At 41.4% G+C, this 18,181-nt stretch overlaps 1 protein-coding gene and 1 long non-coding RNA gene across 2 annotated transcripts in view; one reads left to right on the top strand and one right to left on the bottom strand.

Annotated features, from left to right (window-relative positions):
• Positions 1-1,532, bottom strand: part of lancl2 (LanC lantibiotic synthetase component C-like 2 (bacterial)) — a 37,578-nt gene extending 36,046 nt beyond the window's left edge. Inside the window, exon 1 of the mRNA XM_047349764.1 lies at positions 1,346-1,532. Within this exon, the coding sequence (XP_047205720.1) occupies positions 1,346-1,510 (165 nt within the window). The 5' untranslated portion in view covers positions 1,511-1,532. The remainder of the gene's footprint in view (positions 1-1,345) is intronic.
• LOC124858050 lies at positions 1,473-6,077 on the top strand. The gene is made up of 5 exons (XR_007035743.1): positions 1,473-1,586; positions 2,241-2,357; positions 3,329-3,486; positions 5,589-5,746; positions 5,844-6,077. It is a non-coding gene; the product is annotated as an uncharacterized LOC124858050 (long non-coding RNA).
• The last annotated feature ends 12,104 nt before the right edge of the window (positions 6,078-18,181 follow it).

Raw genomic sequence — 18,181 nt, 5'->3', positions numbered from 1 at the left:
ATTAATGACACCCCTGATCAACAGCAAAGCAAAGAATCAGATGCAGGGGTGTAAAGCATGCCGTCACTGGAGTCTAGAGCAGTGGAGACATGTTTTCTGGTGTGACAAATCATGCCTCTCTGTGTGACAATCCAGTAGATGAGTCTCAGTTTGGCGGTTGCCAAAAGAAAAGTAATTGCCTGAATGCATTGTATCAAGTGGAGAGGGGGTTATGGTGTGAGGCTGGACTCTGCCCTTTAGTTCAAGTGAAATACACTCTAAATTCTTCAGCATAGCAGCAGATTGTGCTTCCAGCTTGGTATTTTCTTGGTTCAATAGGACTGTGCACAAGTGCACAAAGCAAAGTCCATAAAGACATTAAATAATCATTGGTTATAATCAGTCTGACAGAGAGAGGTACCCCCAATCCTTGTGGTTTTTAGTAGAACAATGACCACCAGTGGGCTCTAGATGGAAAAACTTTATCAGTTTATTATTTTACTTAGTACCCCTACACATAGCCCATTCTAAAATGGCCAAACTCTAACACTTAGTAGTTCATTCTAACTTCCCCATCAACCCCGCACCATTCCAAACCCTTTGTGAAGAGCTTTGAGACAACGTGTTGTGAATTGCCGCTATATAAATAAACTGAATTGAATTGGTAGAGAGTTTGGTGTGGATAAGAGTGACTGGCCTGCACATAGTCCTGACCTCAACCTCCCAGAACCCATTTGGGATGAACTAAGGCAAAGACTTTGCGCCAGGCCTTCTCGTCCAACATCAGCGTCTGACCTTACAAATGACCCTCTGGAAGAATGGTCCCCAATGCTTTAAACACACCCCTAAACCCTTCCAGAAGAGTTGAAACTGTTATAGCTGCAAAGAGTGGACCAATGTCAGATTCAACCATATGGAATAAAATAATGTCTGTATGTATGTGAAGGCAAACGAGCAAATACCTTTAACAAAATAGTGGATCTGATTTCAAGACTGTTTAGAATTTACACAGCACAACATGCATGATAAATTACATGAACGATGTTGATCTGGTTTGTGCAAGGCGATATGAAATCCAAGGTTGAAAACGTGGTTTAAAATGTCTCAGAACTACGAGGTGCAATATAAAACCAATGTAATTACTGCAATTTTGTCCGCATCAGATTAAAGCACTCTGAACTACAAAAAACCTTTCACTACAACAATAGTTTGTTTTTTTCTGAATAGATGGAGCATTGTAACAAACCAGACCAGATTATTATGACTTGGTGAGCCCAGGCAAATATTCAAACGCTAAGCTAACAGTAGCTACCAGTATCACCTGAACACAACATCAAATACATGTCAAAACAATGACTAATGTCACCTTTCCTTCAGCGTCAAACGGATCATTATATTCCACGTCAGCTCCAGCGTTCGAGGCAACCACTCCCTGCTCCCAGTCAGGATACTGGTTAGGGAAAGAGCGCTCCTCCATCTCTGCTTCGGTAGCTGATATTAACTTCATCCGCTTGGAAACGTTGTCTCCCATTGCTACGGCGGCTCGGCAGGAACACTAGTAGTCGGCAGCGCTGTGAGGGATGGGAGTGGGGATATTTCATTCCTGGGTAAATCTCTACGACGTGAATAAGTCTTTATAATTCTGTAATAATATAAAGCACTACATTGTTGCAGTGCAAAAATGAAATTATTAGTTTAGTTTATATAACTACAGTCCAGAATCTCCATATTGTATTTTTTTTTAAATAATCACAAAAACAAAATCTGTTTTTTTTTTCTTCTTGGTTCTATATATTTGTCATTTTATATATTTTAACAAGAAGCCAAGAAATGTTTACAATTCAAAACTGAGTCAAAACAAACCTGTCCTTAGGCTTTGATTTTAAAACCCAATAAAGTTTGTGTGAAGTCAGCTGAGATCCATCAGCAACATGGGTCAGATGTTGCCTTCCATTTACTATAGAAAATGGTGCTCAGATTCAAGTAAACCCCAATTTAATCTTGTTGTACATGCAAGTTACTGGTAATTGCTGTGAGCAATACAAATAATTTAAAACCCATATATCCATTAATTGTCTATACGTGCATGTCCATGCGGGCGGCAGGAGTAGAGGGAAGGAGGACCATCTGGTGCTTATCTCTAGAGGTCATTTGACCAGATGCAATAGAGACACAAATACATGGAACAAACAACCAGTGCACACATACAGTCTTACTCAAGGTGAATTTAACCTAACAGAAATGGTTTTGTACTGTGGAAGGATGCCGGAGTACTCAGAGAGAACCCATGCATGCACAAGGAGAACATGCAAACTCGATGCAGAAAAACCCCAAGCCAGCATTCAAACCCAGGACCTCCTTGCTGCACGGCAAAAGTGGTAATTGCACCACCATTTAAAACCCAATGAGATCCATTTATTCCTATTTTCAGATTCAGTATTTTCTGATCTAAGTTCCTTTTATCTGATGCACTTTCATTATTTTTTTCAATATATGAATTTGATATTTTATTTTGTCTGAAAACAATGTGATTACATACAGAATTCACTTTCAGAAAAATTAAAACAGAACAAAATGAAATTAGGGTGGTGGGTGAAACACAAAACTGTGTATTTAATTAGTCCCAAATAGGCAATAATGTTACAGTTATAATAACTGCTTTAGCTGGGTCTGTTATACTCGTCTATTTCACCATTCTTCCAGTGCCCCAAGAGAACATCAATGAAAGCTGCATTTATGTTTCAAACTATGATTAAACTATTTAACAGTACAATCGGAGAACTTTGTGTAGTTTGTATAAGGCTGTTACAGTTTGCAGTAAAAGATTTATATAAGCTACTTTTTCAATTGCAGAGACTTTCAGCCACTACCCAGGATTTTGAAAGCTCTCTGCACATTTCAATGCAATTTCCCTACACACTTTCAGGGTTAAAAGGTCCTGATCCGGATGCAGGATGCAGCCTGATGTCGGCATGTCGCTCTCTCATTTGCCACTCCCTGAGATCTGCTTGGTTATAAAGCGTTTATATGTGGTGGATTATTGCATGTACCAGAGTTTAAAATATCAAGATTTTCTCTAGATATATTTTATATTTGAAGGTAATGTAGGTATTTTGTGTTGCCAAAGTCTTTCCTTACAATACAAATTAATTTTATTTGTCTTTCTAGCAATTTTTTGGCACGCAAATTCATTGTAAGAAAAATATTTTATTAGAGTACCTCAGGATGATTAAGCAGAGCACTTTCACTTTTCCTCATACATAAAAAATATACATTTCCGTAAGAATGTTTTTTCATGTAAACCACACTTAGTGGAGTGTGAACTATTTAATATTTGTCATTTTAATAGTTTTATGCAGACAGCTCAGCAGGAGGAGAAACCACAGTTTTCATGCAGTTTCCTAAAAGCTTCCAGTGATCTTCTTCACCCTCTTCTCCTGTCATCATCTACTCCACTGTCGCATCTTCTACTTTACATAAAAATTTGGTGACGATTCAACAGTCAAGGTATCAATTCCCTGTATTGCTGGACCATTTATTTGTTTTTTGTTTTTTAAACAAACAAGATTTTTCCTAAAAATATTTTTCCGTTTGTTCTGCTCACCTCATTTTATTGTCATCACTCACCTGATGACAATAAAAGAAAAATAAGTGTGGTAATCAGGGTTTAGTAGTTATTAATGAATCATGCAGTTGTAAATCAACAACTGTAGCCTGATGCAGGTTGGTAAAAAAGTGCAAAATAATAACTTTGACTTTTTCTGTTTATGGATCTTGAGCAACTTAAGGAATATTGGAAGGAATTAATCACCTGTATAACTCTAAAGCTGCTCATCATCTACTATCATTTATCAGTTGAAATAAAAAAATATTTTTAAGCATATAGTATTTTGAAGGAAGTAAAAATGTAAAGCTAAATGTGCGTTCTCCATCTTGCTTTTTGAACAAATAGCTGGATACGGGCTTCTATTTCTTACACCTTTCCCGAACAGAGGAGAAGAAGAAAAAAAGAACTAAAAAAATTACAAGAAAGGCTGGATAATGTACACTACGGAGCCCGACAGGGGACATGGGGGAAAAAATGGAACAAACACTATACCTGTTTTTGAGATTTATTGAGTTTTATTTTGAAATAGGCTTTAAATAAAAGGATCTTCAATCAGACTTAAAGACAGTTATTATCCACAAGCTTTCAAACTACTGAACGAAACCACAACTGTGGCACTTTATTTGCCTATTGCTGCTGCATGATGTGAACTTTTATTTGCACACCATTATTGCTTTTGTTTTTATAGTGATTTGAACGGTTCTTCTTATCTTAAGCATTTAATCACATTGTTGACTGCGTGTTAACCTGCATATGACAAACTATACCAATGCCATATCAGTGCTGTTTGTTTTGTGAGCAGTTTGTCATATGTGCTGCTGTTTCAAAATTCACAGCTTTCTCAAGGTGATTAACAACTTTTGCGAGCGAACGCAAAAGTATTACGTGGGAACGCAAAAGAAAAAAATTCCCCCATGTACATAGGAGGAGGGCAGAAGGAGTATTTTTGGGGTCTAGAAACAATGATTTGAGAAAAGAGAGCAACATTTCTCTTTATTAAGTTAGACATTTCTAATGCAAAATTAAATACAAACACTCATTTAAGAATAGAAGTCGTACCTGATGACTTAAAGATGATATTAATGAAAATTGTACTTTTTTTGTGAAGCCGGTGGGTAAACAAGAGTTCATGTATTCTGTTGTTGCTCTTTTATAAATCACATTTGGAAAAGTCTTTTATTTACGTTTTATACGTTTATACGTTTTATTTTGTGGAGGCATAGAGCTGTGTTTGATTAAATTAAAAGTGTTATTATTGTCTTTACCATAATAAAATGAACTATGTGATAAGTTCACTCTGATTGGAGACATGCAAGCTGTTTGGTTGGGAAAGAGATTACATTAGAGGAAAGTTCTTGGCGTGAGGAAAGGCAAATGAGCTTGTTATTGCAGGCAGTCAGGAAATCTGGGGAACACTGCCAGGTCAACTGACTGCAGTCTGCATCTTAATAAAGTCATGAGAGTGTTGTCACGTACGCCAATCTGATGTTTTCCAGATGTTGGGCCGGAGTGTATTCTCGGAAAGAGTAGAGATAACAGTGTGAATGTGTCAAGGAATGTTATGTAACGGAGAATAATGATTTCAATTGGTCAAGAGAATCCAAATACACACCAATGCTTTGTATATGTATAAAAAAAACCCTGCACAGACTGGAGGCCAGGGTGACGTCTGGAATTTGTGATGAATATGACACTGTGCGCTTTTTGAAGAATAAAAGTACCCTCTCGTGAAGGTGTTTGAAGAGAGAATATTTCTGAGTACTGTTTTAATTATTTCGGCTTAGAGATCCGACCGCATCGCTCCCAAAATTTCTGATCACATTTACCCATATTTTTCCTTATGCTGGAAAAATGTTTTGTTTGGTTACACAGATAATGAAACATAATTCTTACTTCTACAGCCTAAAATTCTATATTCAACAAGTAGTCCAATTGTAAGCCAAATTTCACTGAATTCGTTTTGTATATAAAGCTCTATAAAGCTCTATATTTTATTTGTCAGATCCTGGTTCTGCCTGCTACCAACCTTTTTCCACCAGTAGGAGCCGTAGGAGCTGAAGGATCAGGGTGGACAGGTGTTTCGCAGGTTGTCATCAGCTGGAGGACTATAAGAGGGTGGCGAGCCAGTACTTCGATGCCTGAGAGTTTTGCCTCTTCGTGGTATTTCTACCTGGCCAATTTCATAGTTTAAGCATCTAGAGAAATTAGCTTCTTTGAGAAAGTCTGGTATCTTGACTAATAGTCTGTTTTGTCTCAGGTACCCAAGTCTCGCTCCAAATTAAGAGACCTCTCAGGAGACCCGTCTAACAGGGCGTGGACTCTGGATCTCTTGTTTCCCGCTGGCTGCCGGATTGGATGGTTCTTCACAGCTTCAGGCGAACCCTGTCCACCCTCCTCCGTTCCTCCCAAGAATGCCCAGCTCCGGCGGCTCAGCATAACCTGCTGCCTCCTCCAGGATCACAATCTCTCTCCCTGGCGGACCTACCCCAACCTGACCGTAAGCTCCCTTGCAGAGTAGAGTTTAAGGGTTTCAGTTGTGGTGTCTTACCTGCGTCCGTTTCCATACAGCCGCTCAGCAGATTCTGTTTCCAGTACCTGGTCCTGAAAATAAAGCTCCTGAAATGCTTCTCTGTTTTCCGTGTTTTTCTGCATGTGGGTCAAGTTGGCCATCTCCAATATGACAGAACACTCAGGCCAGCCGGACCCTGCAGAAACACTACGGAGAACCGTTTCGGAACACGGCCAAACGACCCAGGCGCACGATTCAACCCTCCGTTCGCTCCTCGAACAGCAGCGACAGGTCAGTCAGCAGCTGGGGGAGATGACGGCGCTCATGCAGCACGTTTTTTCAGGCTCTGGACGAAAATTTAAAGGATGAACTAATTTTGTTAGACGAACCTGAAAACCTGGACGAGTATATTGCTCTAGCACTCCGTTTGGATACCCATATGAGGGAAAGGAGGCGGACTCGCGCTGAGCGGTTTTTGCCTAGAGTGCAGTCTTTACCCACTCACCAAACGCCGACCCGGCCGGTACAGTCTCCAGGCCAGGCTGAGTCAGAGCCCATGCAGCTCGGCTGTCTCGGATGAGCGGCATCGCCAACGAGAGGTCGGGCAGTGTTTTTACTGTGGGTCCCCCGAGCATTTGATTTCGGCCTGTCCGGTTCGGCCAAAAGGGTGGGTCCGCCGGTTCTAACAGGGCAACCGGTGGACCAGAGGCCCCTCTGCATGCCCTCACGTTTCACATTACCCGCCACATTAGTATTGAACCAACAGAGCCTCACACTCTCCGCCCTACTAGACTCGGGTTGTGAACTGAGCCTAATAGATCAGGACCTAGTTAAACACCATCAGATTAAGACAGAACTGTTAACCGCGCCACATCAAGTCTTGGCCTTAGATGGCCGGACTCTTCATAGTATTACCCATAGGACTCTTCTCTTGGAGTTGGTCTTGTCTGGTAATCATAGGGAGTTCGTCACCTTGCTTGTATTTCCCATAGTACAGAGCTCCCTAGCGCTAGGGTTTCCTTGGCTGCAGCGTCACAACCCGCATCTGAACTGGGCTGAATTACGGGTAGAGTCTTGGTCTACCCAGTGCTTGTCATCCTGTCTCCACTCGACTGTTCCCCCTAGTACATCTGAGAGGGAGAGGGAGGTCGAGCCGCCCGATCTGACCCGAGTACCATGCGAATACCACGACCTAAGATCTGTGTTTAGTAAATCTCGGGCTCAATCCCTCCCAGCGCACTGTCCCTACGACTGCGCAATCGACCTTCTGTGGGGAGCTCCTTTACCTTCCAGCCGGTTGTATAAGATCTCTGGACCGGAGAGGTTGGTAATGGAGAATTATATAAACGAGTCATTAGCCTCTGGAATAATCCGACCGTCTTCATCTCCGTTGGGAGCCGGGTTTTCTTTTGTCGGTAAAAAGGATGGGTCTCTCTGCCCGTGTATCGATTATAGAGGACTAAACGCCATTACAATAAAGAACAAATACCCATTACCCCTTCTTTCATCAGCCTTCGAACCGGTCCATGGCGCCACAATCTTTACTAAGCTTGATCTTAGAAACGCGTACCACTTGGTCCGGATCCGCCAGGGAGATGAGTGGAAAACGGCCTTCAAGACCCCACTCAGACACTATGAGTACCTTGTGATGCCGTTTGGATTATGTAATGCACCCGCCGTGTTCCAGGCTCTTGTGAAAGACGTATTGAGGGATTTTCTGAATTTGTTTGTGTTTGTTTACCTTGATGACATTTTGGTCTATTCTAAGACTCCTGCAGAGCATCATCACCATGTCTGCCTGGTCCTACAGCGCCTCCTGGAGAACCAGCTGTATGTAAAGGCCGAAAAGTGCGAATTCCACCAGTCGTCCATCAGCTTTCTGGGTTTCGTCCTCGAGGATGGGCAGGTTCGCGATGACCCCAACAAGATCAAGGCTGTGGAGGACTGGCCAACTCCAACCACTCGGAAAGAGCTACAACGGTTCCTGGGCTTCGCCAATTTTTATAGAAAGTTCATTCTGAATTACAGCCAGCCCCCTCACAGCCTCAAAGGTGCCGTTCATATGGACTCCTGAGGCTGACAATGCATTCGGCGCCCTGAAGACCAAGTTCACCCATGCACCAGTGCTCGTTCACCTAGACTCAGCAAAACAGTTTACTCTGGAGGTGGACGCCTCGGACACCGGGATGGGGGCAGTGCTCTCCCAACGCCAGGACCTCAACGCAAGGCTCCATCCGTGTGCCCCGTTTTTCTCCCGCCGCTTATCTGCGGCAGAGAGGAACTACGATGTGGGTGACAGGGAGCTTCTGGTTATTAAGCTTGCCCTGGAGGAGTGGCGGCACTGGTTGGAGGGCGCAGAACATCCAGTGCTGGTCTGGACAGACCATAGCAATTTGTCATACATCCAGTCGGCAAAATGGTTGAACCCCCGACAATCACGTTGGTCTTTATTTTTTTCTCGCTTTAACTTGTTGATCTCTTACAGACCCGGCACCAGAAACACCAAGCCAGACGCCCTGTCACGACAGTTTTCCACTAGTGAAACTGAGAATTTAGCTGCGCCTATCCTGCCTCCCATCTGCACAGTCGGGGCCGTGACCTGGGAGATTGAGGACAACGTGCGGCAGGCCCTCCCCGCTGACCCGGGTCCAGGAACTGGGCCACCTAACCGGATGTATGTTCCCAGCACAGTTCGGTCCCGGCTCATTACCTGGTTCCACGCTTCAAGGTTTGCCGTCCACCCGGGAGCAAATCGGACCATCGCCGCTCTGACCAGACGCTTCTGATGGCCCACTCTGCACTGGGACGTGAGGGACTATGTCTCAGCTTGTAGAACCTGTGCACGTAACAAGACATCCAATCGGCGCCTGCTAGCCTCCTGCAACCGCTGGACATTCCTCCTCGACCGTGGTCCCACGTCGCATGGATTTTGTCATTGGTCTTCCAATCTCTCACAGTATGACTACTATCATGACTATAGTGGACAGATTTTTTAAAGCCTGCCATCTTGTACCTCTCAGGAGATTGCCATCCGCCCTCCAGACCACCAAGCTTATGGTCAAGCACGGGTTTCGCTTGCATGGAGTTCCCCAGTATGTGCTGTCTGACCGGGGGCCCCAGTTCGCCGCTCAGGTGTGGAAGGAGTTCTGTGCGGCGTTCGGGGCCACTGTCTCTCTAACATCCGGTCACCACCCGCAGACCAATAGCCAGGTGGAGAGACTCAACCAGGAGATGGAGGCGGCGCTCCGCTGCGTAGCATCCTCCAGCCCCACTGATTGGAGCGACCACTTGCCCTGGATTGAGTACTCACACAATTCGCATGTGTCCACCGCCACTGGTTTTTCCCCGTTTGAGATCTCGTTGGGGTATCAACGGCCTCTGTTTCCTGCGGATGAGAGGGAGATCGCTGTGACCTCAGTCCGGCAGCACGTCCGGCGATGCAGACGGATCTGGGCGTCTACCACCAAGGCCCTTCAGCGGTCCGCTGCAGCCAACAAGCCTTACGCCGACAGGCGGTGGATCCCTGCCCCTGCCTATCGCCCAGGTCAGCAGGTGGGGTTGTCGCCTCGCAGCGACTTCCGCATGGCCGAGACGTCACTTCCCCCTGCCCGGAGAAGTTTTCCGGTGAGGTGGGGAGTTGTCGTGGGTTTTTGTTGCAGTGCACCCTAGTGTTTAACCGATCTCCTCTGTTTCCAGTACCTGGTCCTGAAAATAAAGCTCCTGAAACGCTTCTCTGTTTCCCGTGTTTTTCTGCATGTGGATCAAGTCGGCCATCTCCAATATGACATTATCAGTAATGGATAGTCAGAAGAAAAAAAAAACTTGAAAACCTAGCTTTGCCTGTTTGGCCGTTGATTTCCTATTATCGCCTCCTGCTGGACTGGAGGTGTATTGCAGTTATCTTTAAAACTTCCCCCATTCGTCATCACGTTTAGTTAAATGGTCTGTGGCCCTTCAAAGCAGTGGAAACAGAAAGCACATAAATTACTGGGGATTCCGTTTAGCCAGGTAAAAAAAAAAAACAGGTCTTTAAATCCCAGGTCTTTTGGTGGAAAAGGGGCTACACATTTTTTTTCTTCTTTTGTTTGCGATCTGACCTGCAGCTTTCTTAATGCTATTGCATCATAGTATTTACACAAAAAATGTTATCAAAACTTTTTCATCAAAGTGAAGTCAGTCTCACTAAGCACTATTCAGTAGTTTTCTGCATGTAACTTTAACTGCTGAAGTGATATAACTAAATATCATAACTTCTTAATGAGATAGAGAATCAAACCTAAGAGTTACCAAATATGTAATATAAAACTGAATAACAGGACTGTATTAGTCACATCTTCTTGAAATGTGCAAATCCTAATGAGCAGTTTAAATTTTAAAATCAGCTTTTATTTTGATCGGCAGGTAAATATGCTGATGGTGTTTTGTTTATAGACCAGAAATAATGTGAGTTCTTTGTATTTTCTTAAATGTAATTATTATTTAAAGTTTCTCAGGAACACCTTAGCATCAGACACGAATACAAACTTGGACCCATCTAACTTGGACTGAACTGCTGGTAACTGATTACAGATTTGTTTTGGTACATCAGACAGTTTCTAATTTGTAAAACCCACGTTCTATTTGAGTAATAAAAAGTATGAATCTTCAAAAAACTACTAAACTACTAAAATCTAATTTTGTGTCATTATCATGAGCCCAGTTATTATTTATTATTAATTGTTATTGCATTGTATTATCTTGTGAGTTGGATGAATATTCCCTACCATATCCATAAGTATAGATAAGATATATGACAATTTTCAAGCATGATTTTGGGTTTGGGTGTTTTAAAGGTTTTCTTGATATCAAACAAAAAATGTGGTCTATTTTGAATGGCTACAAGAAAAGCAAAAGTTTGTTAAAGGAACTTTTATGAATTTTTCAAAGTAATAAAAATATCAATTGATCTTGAGGTACTTCAGTTCTCATTCTAAAAAAAAGAACAAATGAAGCCAGTGAAAGTCACCTTGGATAAAATTATGCTCTTAGGGCTCCAACAACTCAAAATCTATTCAATTTCAAAGAAAAAAACGAGACTTTATTTTATTTAGATGTGAGGGGAGCAAAGTCAGAACAATAAAAGACTGTAAGACTGCACAGTAAAACAATGCTACAATGTGATCGCTGACTATAGGCTGTAAACATACTGCAGGTACAGACAGGTGGAGGTTGATTAAGCGACATAGCTAACAAATTCACAATTCCCGGCTATTCCACACATCACACTGCCTCCCCTGGCTACACCACCTTCCTGTCCTTTTTCTATGTCATTCCCTTCCTGCATCAACGTTCTGTTTCAATTCCTAAAGGCATATTCAAATTAAGCAGCATAAATATATTAACAAGGAAACAACAACAAGAAACAAAAGTCATATTGTGGTAGAATGAAGTACATAAAAACTTGGATTAACAAGATCAAATGATGTTACATTATATTTTTGATTTATTGACCAAAACTAAAGCATAATATAGAAAAAAATAAGACCACTCAACAGTTTACTAACTTAGAATGCCTCTGAAGAACAATAACTGGGAATATTAGTGATTTTGTTTTGATGGGATTATAGCCAATTCCTCTTTACAATGTGACCATATAATGCCTTGCAAAAGTATTCATAGCCTTTGAACTTTTCCGCATTTTTCACATTACAGCCTAAGATGTCAATGTATTGAACTGATATTTTACGAGATATAGCATCACAAAGTGCATGTGAAGTGTCAATGTTTTGTTGACAATTGCAGCTTTGTTGAACCTTTTGCTGTTATTACATTGTCAGGTCTTTTGGGCTGTTTCTTGAGAGTGGATGGGAACACTATTTTCAAATCTTGCCACAGATTCTCAGTTAGTTTCCAGTCTTGACTTTGAATTGGCTGTTCTAACAAATAAATATGCTTTGATCGAAACCATTCTATTGTAGCTTTGGCTGTATGTTGACGTTAAAAGGAAGCCATCCTGCTAGAATGTGAACCTCCAACCCAGTTTGAAGTAATTTGTACCTCTTATATCTTTTTTTCCAGAATTGCAACTGTATTTAGATTCATCCATTTTTCCATCAACTTTGACTAGCTTTCTTGTTCCTTCAGTGTCATGGTGTTTTTTGTGAGACCGTCTTGCAGTCAACAACTGGGGACAACAATAAAAAGTTTGAACGGTTTATTGACACAAATGAAAGAATGGGTGATTCTTCCAGGGTCAGGAAACAATCCAGGATGGCACTGAGAAGGAGAGGTAATGGGTTAAAAAAGAAGGTTCTGTTTGATGATATGTGATGAAAATGAAGGAAAGGTGGTTCTCTTACTCTCAATAAGACAGTGGAAATTCCAGTGAGGAGGTAAGGGTACCCATAGAGGCTGAGATCGGAATGTTCTGAGCGGTGCAGGTTGGTAATGGTTGCTTATTCTTTCTTGCCTCAGGAGATGAAGATCCTAGTAGAAAGAAGGACGTTGGACAGATACTGTAGGTGAGCTATGGTGGAGGATTGTGGTCCAGTTGGCTAATCCTTGGGAGCAGTCAGAGAAGAAGTTAGAAGATACTTGAAGGGGGTCTCAAGGTGAATTCTCTAACAAACTCAGAAAACTAGCAGGCAGAGGACTGGAATCCAGGAATAAACTGTTGACTGAAAACAGGTTTTCCTGAAAGGAGTTCAACAAGGGGTGAGCATAGAACATCAAAGAATGCAAGAGCAACAAATTAATGGAGGCCTGATTACCACTCATTGAGCAAGAACAATCTGGCACCTGCCTTAGGGAATCTCATCTCTGTGAGATGTTCAAATGTTGGGATATTGTTGTATAACCTAACCCTATTTTTAACTTCTCCACAACTGTCTCCCTGACCTGTTGTTGGTCCCAGCCATAGAATGAAACAAGGACTGAACTACACACAGAAAACAAACAAGAATGATAAAAACTCTGAATCCCAGAATGCATAGCATTAACCCATTCTTATGTACAGCACTCAGGAAGAAAAGGTTACAAGCAGCTGGTTTCCCCGTGACGTCTTGAAGATACTAAACTCTATGTGCAACAGCATTTTTTTCTCTTTGTCTGCAGCTCTCAACAAGCTGGGGAGGACACGTGAGTGAACATCTTGCTCTCACTGGCCAAGTAAAAAACTTCTTCAAAGAAAAGCTTAGATCCAGGGCAAGGCACTGTTGGTGTTGGGGTTTAGCACCTTGACCATGTGCAGAGGCTATAGTCCTCGATGTGGCTGTCCCGGACCCAGTGACCTTTGCCAAATGTCTCCCCCTCTCTTTGCCTTCTTTTCTGTCTACCTACTGTCAAAAAATGAAAAATAAAGGTCATTAGTGCCGCAAAAATAAATAAATAAATAAAAGCTTAGATCTAAAATAAAGTACAATCTGCTGTTTATATAATCAGTGACTGTTCCACAGCCCAAAAATAAGACTAGCCAGCTGAGACTGGCTATCTGAGCTTCTACAGAAAACAATATGAAAGAATTACAGATTTCCCAAAAACCGACAGTGTCTCTAATTATGTTGACAACACGCTATTCCGCTCCATTGCCTGAAGAAGATTGCACTGAAACCGAAGCTCTAATGTGTGCATCAGTCCGAGCAAATGCTCGCCACAGCCGCTACACTGAGAGCGGTTGCCACATTTCCTCTGTTCATTGGACCTGCTAACTCAACTTGCTCTCCTGTTCATCTGAGCGGTTCACAGTAAGAGGTTGAGTCAAGGCAGAGAAAATGATTTTAGGATAAAACATTTAAATATTGTTTATTTAATTGTGTTTTGCATTGTTTTGATCCTTTAACTGCCAGGCCGGAGCAAGCCGGAGCTGAGCTATCGGTGATTCAAACTATCTCAATGAGTGGACTGAGCACTAATAGTTAATAAATGTGAGCTTGTTCTGTTTTATCTGTGTTTTCTCTTCATAACTTCTTGCTAACCTGCATAAAATATGTCCACATAGTCCTTATGGATCCTGCCAGTTAACTAGGAACCTTTGTATTGTCATACAAGCAATCCAACATGGTGTCAGACGTTCGGGAAATAAAGTTGAAAGTATTATTGGAAGTTATTTGTCAGGCGGATGTTAATTTTGTTGACGAAGAAATAAATTGACACAGCTCATGCAGTGAAGTAGCGTACAGGGAAGTTCTAATAGGCTTAGCATAGCTATCTATGAACCACTGAACCAATTTCAGATATTTTCACCAGAAAAGTTCATAAATAAGGCTGAGGACTGGCCAGAGTGTATTAAACTGGTTTGGAAACCCAGGCAGATGAAAATCAGGTGAATGCGCTGATCCACACAATGGGTGATGAGGCAGAAGAAATACTGACTTCCTGTATATGCTCAAGGAAAGGACAACTGAGTATAAGACTGTAAAGGGAACGTTGGACACTCACTTTGTTGCCCGTAGGAATGTAATATTTGTGGTATAAGTGCCAAAATTAAGACTATTGCACACCCAGAGGTGGCTACTTCCTTGTTGCAGGAGGCAATATCCATTCCGAAGCCAGCTAATGATCTGATTAATGATATTATGACGCAGGCAAATGAGAAAGAGAGTATTCACTTGCATTGGCTTTGTAGAGGCTAGCGATAGCATGGGAGAGGCTGGCGTTAGCATTGGAGAGGCTAGTGACTAGCATGCCTAGGCTGGTCATGAAGTTGAAGTTGGCTTCCGATTGCAGCTTCCGATTCTGGAGTTAATGGGCAATACCACCTCATTTTCATAACCTCTAGCATCTTTAATCTGCTTCAACTCAAAAACTACAGTACTTGGACACTTCAAACCTGGACTAGATTGTTCTACACTAATAGCAAAATCTTATAAACTCAGTTTGAGATTTGTGAAACCTTAATTTGATTTGTAAAAGTTTAATAAATGGCAATATTAGAGTTGTTTTTCATTTGGACCACATTATAATGGCTACTCACTAGCCTCTTCAATGCTCCCCAACAGTGTTGCCAAGTCTGTTTATTATAAGAAACTTTCAGCTTGTTTTTCTCTAGTCGCTTGCAAACCTCATAAGGCATGGGTTGCGTTTTTTTGGGCTTATTTTTAAACGTGAAGTTGCCTTTTTGGGTTTGGCTTTCTTTCCGAGTGATACCCCTTGATTATCTCCCTGCTCCCCACAATAAAGCAAAACATGAGTGGTTGGTAGTTTGTCCTTTCCACGCCCTCATTTCCTGGTTATCGTGCCGGCTGAGTTGATTATGCAGACCTCAAACACACAAACACCAGAGACCAGAATGATAGGAAAACAAGTGACAAGACAGCATGAGAATGAGTTGCAGTAAGTGGGGAAAATATGGGAAAAAATATGATAAGGAGTGGAAGAAAGAGAGTGCATTGAAAGACTGGATCCGACTTCAGATGAGATATCTCTCTTCCGATTCTGTAAGTGTGAAATATGTGCTCACTATGCCTTTTCTTTTAAACAGAGCTTAAGTGCCTAAGACGCGCTTTACCCACAAATGCAGCAATTGAAATTGTTGTGGAATTTCTTATCAAAGTGGAGAGAAGTTGACTCACAAGAAGAGAAAATCCGGACTTTGTCTTATAAGTTTTATTCAAAGGCATTCAGCGTTTGAAGACCCTGACACTGAGGTTAGTCAGTGAAACAGAGCCCCGATCAACATTTACACACAGTATTTATACCAGAACATGACAGTTTTATCTCAACTGCAAAGAGTTTTAGAAATATGGCCCCTAGACCCTCCCCGGGTCAGAGTTAACAAAGTTATTTATGAGGGCACCCATCTACCTTCCCTTGAAATATACACTTCAGGAAGTGTTAACCATAAAACTCTCCAGCATTTGAATTTAGAGTCCATCTGCTAATAAAAACAGAACACTAATCAAACACAGAGGTCAGAGGTGAGAGGTAGATGGAAGGTCACCTGTGAGTGATACAACACAGAAACAAATGAGAGAGGTGAAGGGAATATCAGAGCACTTTGAAATAATTTTCCATTACACTCCTTTCTTCTGATTACAAGATAATCACAAAACTAAAAGAAAATTCTACAAAACCAGCACCCAAGCTCATAATCAAAGTAAAACTAATAAATGAAAAGAATACATAACAAATACATGTGTTATTTCATGGCTTCCCCTAAGATCTACTGTTCTCAAATTACAACCAAAACAAAGCTAAAACAATAAGGATAACAACACTTAAAAAAAAAACTCCAAATCTCTATATATACCACTAAAATGCTGAACATCAGTAATAACTCCCCAAACACTTTAGAGTTAGCACATCATTAAAGCATCTCAAGCAACATAAAATCCATCGGTATCCATACCATCTGCCACCGCAAATGCAGAATCATCACAATCATGACAAACAGAAATTAAGTTCACATCCTTATCAACAGGCAACACAGAAAAACGTACCAGTCTCATCACCATTCCCCTAACCATTGGAATAATACAACATGAAAGAAACACCAAAATCAAAAAGAAACATAAAAGAATCACTCCAATCTTTACTAACCAAGATGTCCATCCACCAGTAAAGAACCAAGACCAAGGAGTCCAAGAGGAACTCATATTCTCCTTCTGTTGGGTCGTCAGCAAGTCCTCAAACTTATCATGGATACTTGTCATGTTCTTAGACACATCGGGAATAAAAGTGCAACATTGTTCCCCAATTAAATGACAAACACCACCCCTCTCAGCTAACAGATAATCCAAAGCCATTCTATTTTGCAAACTCATAGTTCTTATAGCCTGCTGCTCCGTGGTCAGAACAGTGAAACCTTCCTCAGATAAAGCAGTAAGATTTTCTAACTCAACTGACAACTCATTAATCCTATGGGCGGCGTTAGCAGCACCATAATTAGGAAAAATTGTACCCAAAATTCCTTTCCAATGTGGGATCCTAGCTCTCTTTTGCCGTTTGAGCATTGTCTTCCTCTCTAATAATGGGCTGATTGAATCATAAGTCGTGACTGTAGGTAGTAAATGAGCTAGATAACATACTCCAGACCAATTAGCAGGCAGATACAGATATGATCTGTTTCCACACATCCAAACCATGTTCTTAGGACACGAGAACCCATCTCTACTAGGAAAAGTAACAAGAACCCTGGTTAATTTACCTGCCATGCCATACAATTGACTTCCATTCGGTAAGGTTAAGAGTTAACACAAAAGGATCTGGAGCCAAAGATTCTGAAATAGTATACGGATCAGTTCTGACAGGACAAGGTCTAGATGTATTACTGTGGATCAAGGCACATGAAACTGGTATAATAGTTTTACAACCCTCCGTCTTTCCAAGGAAATAAGGTGTGCTTTCCTCCTGAGCAATACAAATATCTGGATCTTTAATTGGATTTCTATTACCCCGAAATCTATAAAGAGTTCCTGTAGACGCACACGTTAAATTAGTCTCACTAGAAAATTTACCAACATTTCTGCTTTTCCGTACAGCATAATTCCTCACCCAAGGAAAAATGACCTCCACCAACTGGTTATCTGGAAAGAAAGTAGCTAGAGTATAAGCAGTATCAATAGGAACTGGTACCAAAAATGGTTGATCATTAATAGCATGTGGAATCAAACAACAAACATAGCAACTATCATTTCTTATCTTCCTCACAGTTTGATGCATCAGTTGCCACCAGACATTATCAGCATGATCATAGTAGTCAGAAAAGTGATGGATCTCTCTTCGAATCCGCTGATGAGTATTATTAGCACAATTCCTCAAATTAGCCTTACATTGTCTTTGCTGTACCTTTTCCCAAATGAACACAAGAGTTATAAAAATACTTGAAATACCAATCATTAGCATCAGAACAGACCATCTTCCATTTAACTGCATCGTGACCTTGAAGTGGAATGTCCTTTCTTCTGGTACTGAAAGCAAACAGTTTTTTCTCAAAGAAAACAAATTATAAACAACTTAAAGAAAATTAATAATAATAAAAAAAAATCCTGCTGCCTCTCCTGAGTGGCTTCTGCGCTTCAAGCTGCCCTGTTACCAGTCTGGTACAGGTGGGCGGTCGTAGGAAGCTCCTCTAGAAATATATTTAGAAACAGGAACTCTAACCTGCTGGA

The sequence above is a fragment of the Girardinichthys multiradiatus genome, chromosome 21 (assembly GCF_021462225.1).
Source record: "Girardinichthys multiradiatus isolate DD_20200921_A chromosome 21, DD_fGirMul_XY1, whole genome shotgun sequence".
Lineage (NCBI taxonomy): Eukaryota > Metazoa > Chordata > Actinopteri > Cyprinodontiformes > Goodeidae > Girardinichthys > Girardinichthys multiradiatus.
The sequence above is the reverse complement of the archived record's forward strand: the minus strand, read 5'-3'. Positions and strand labels throughout refer to the sequence as shown.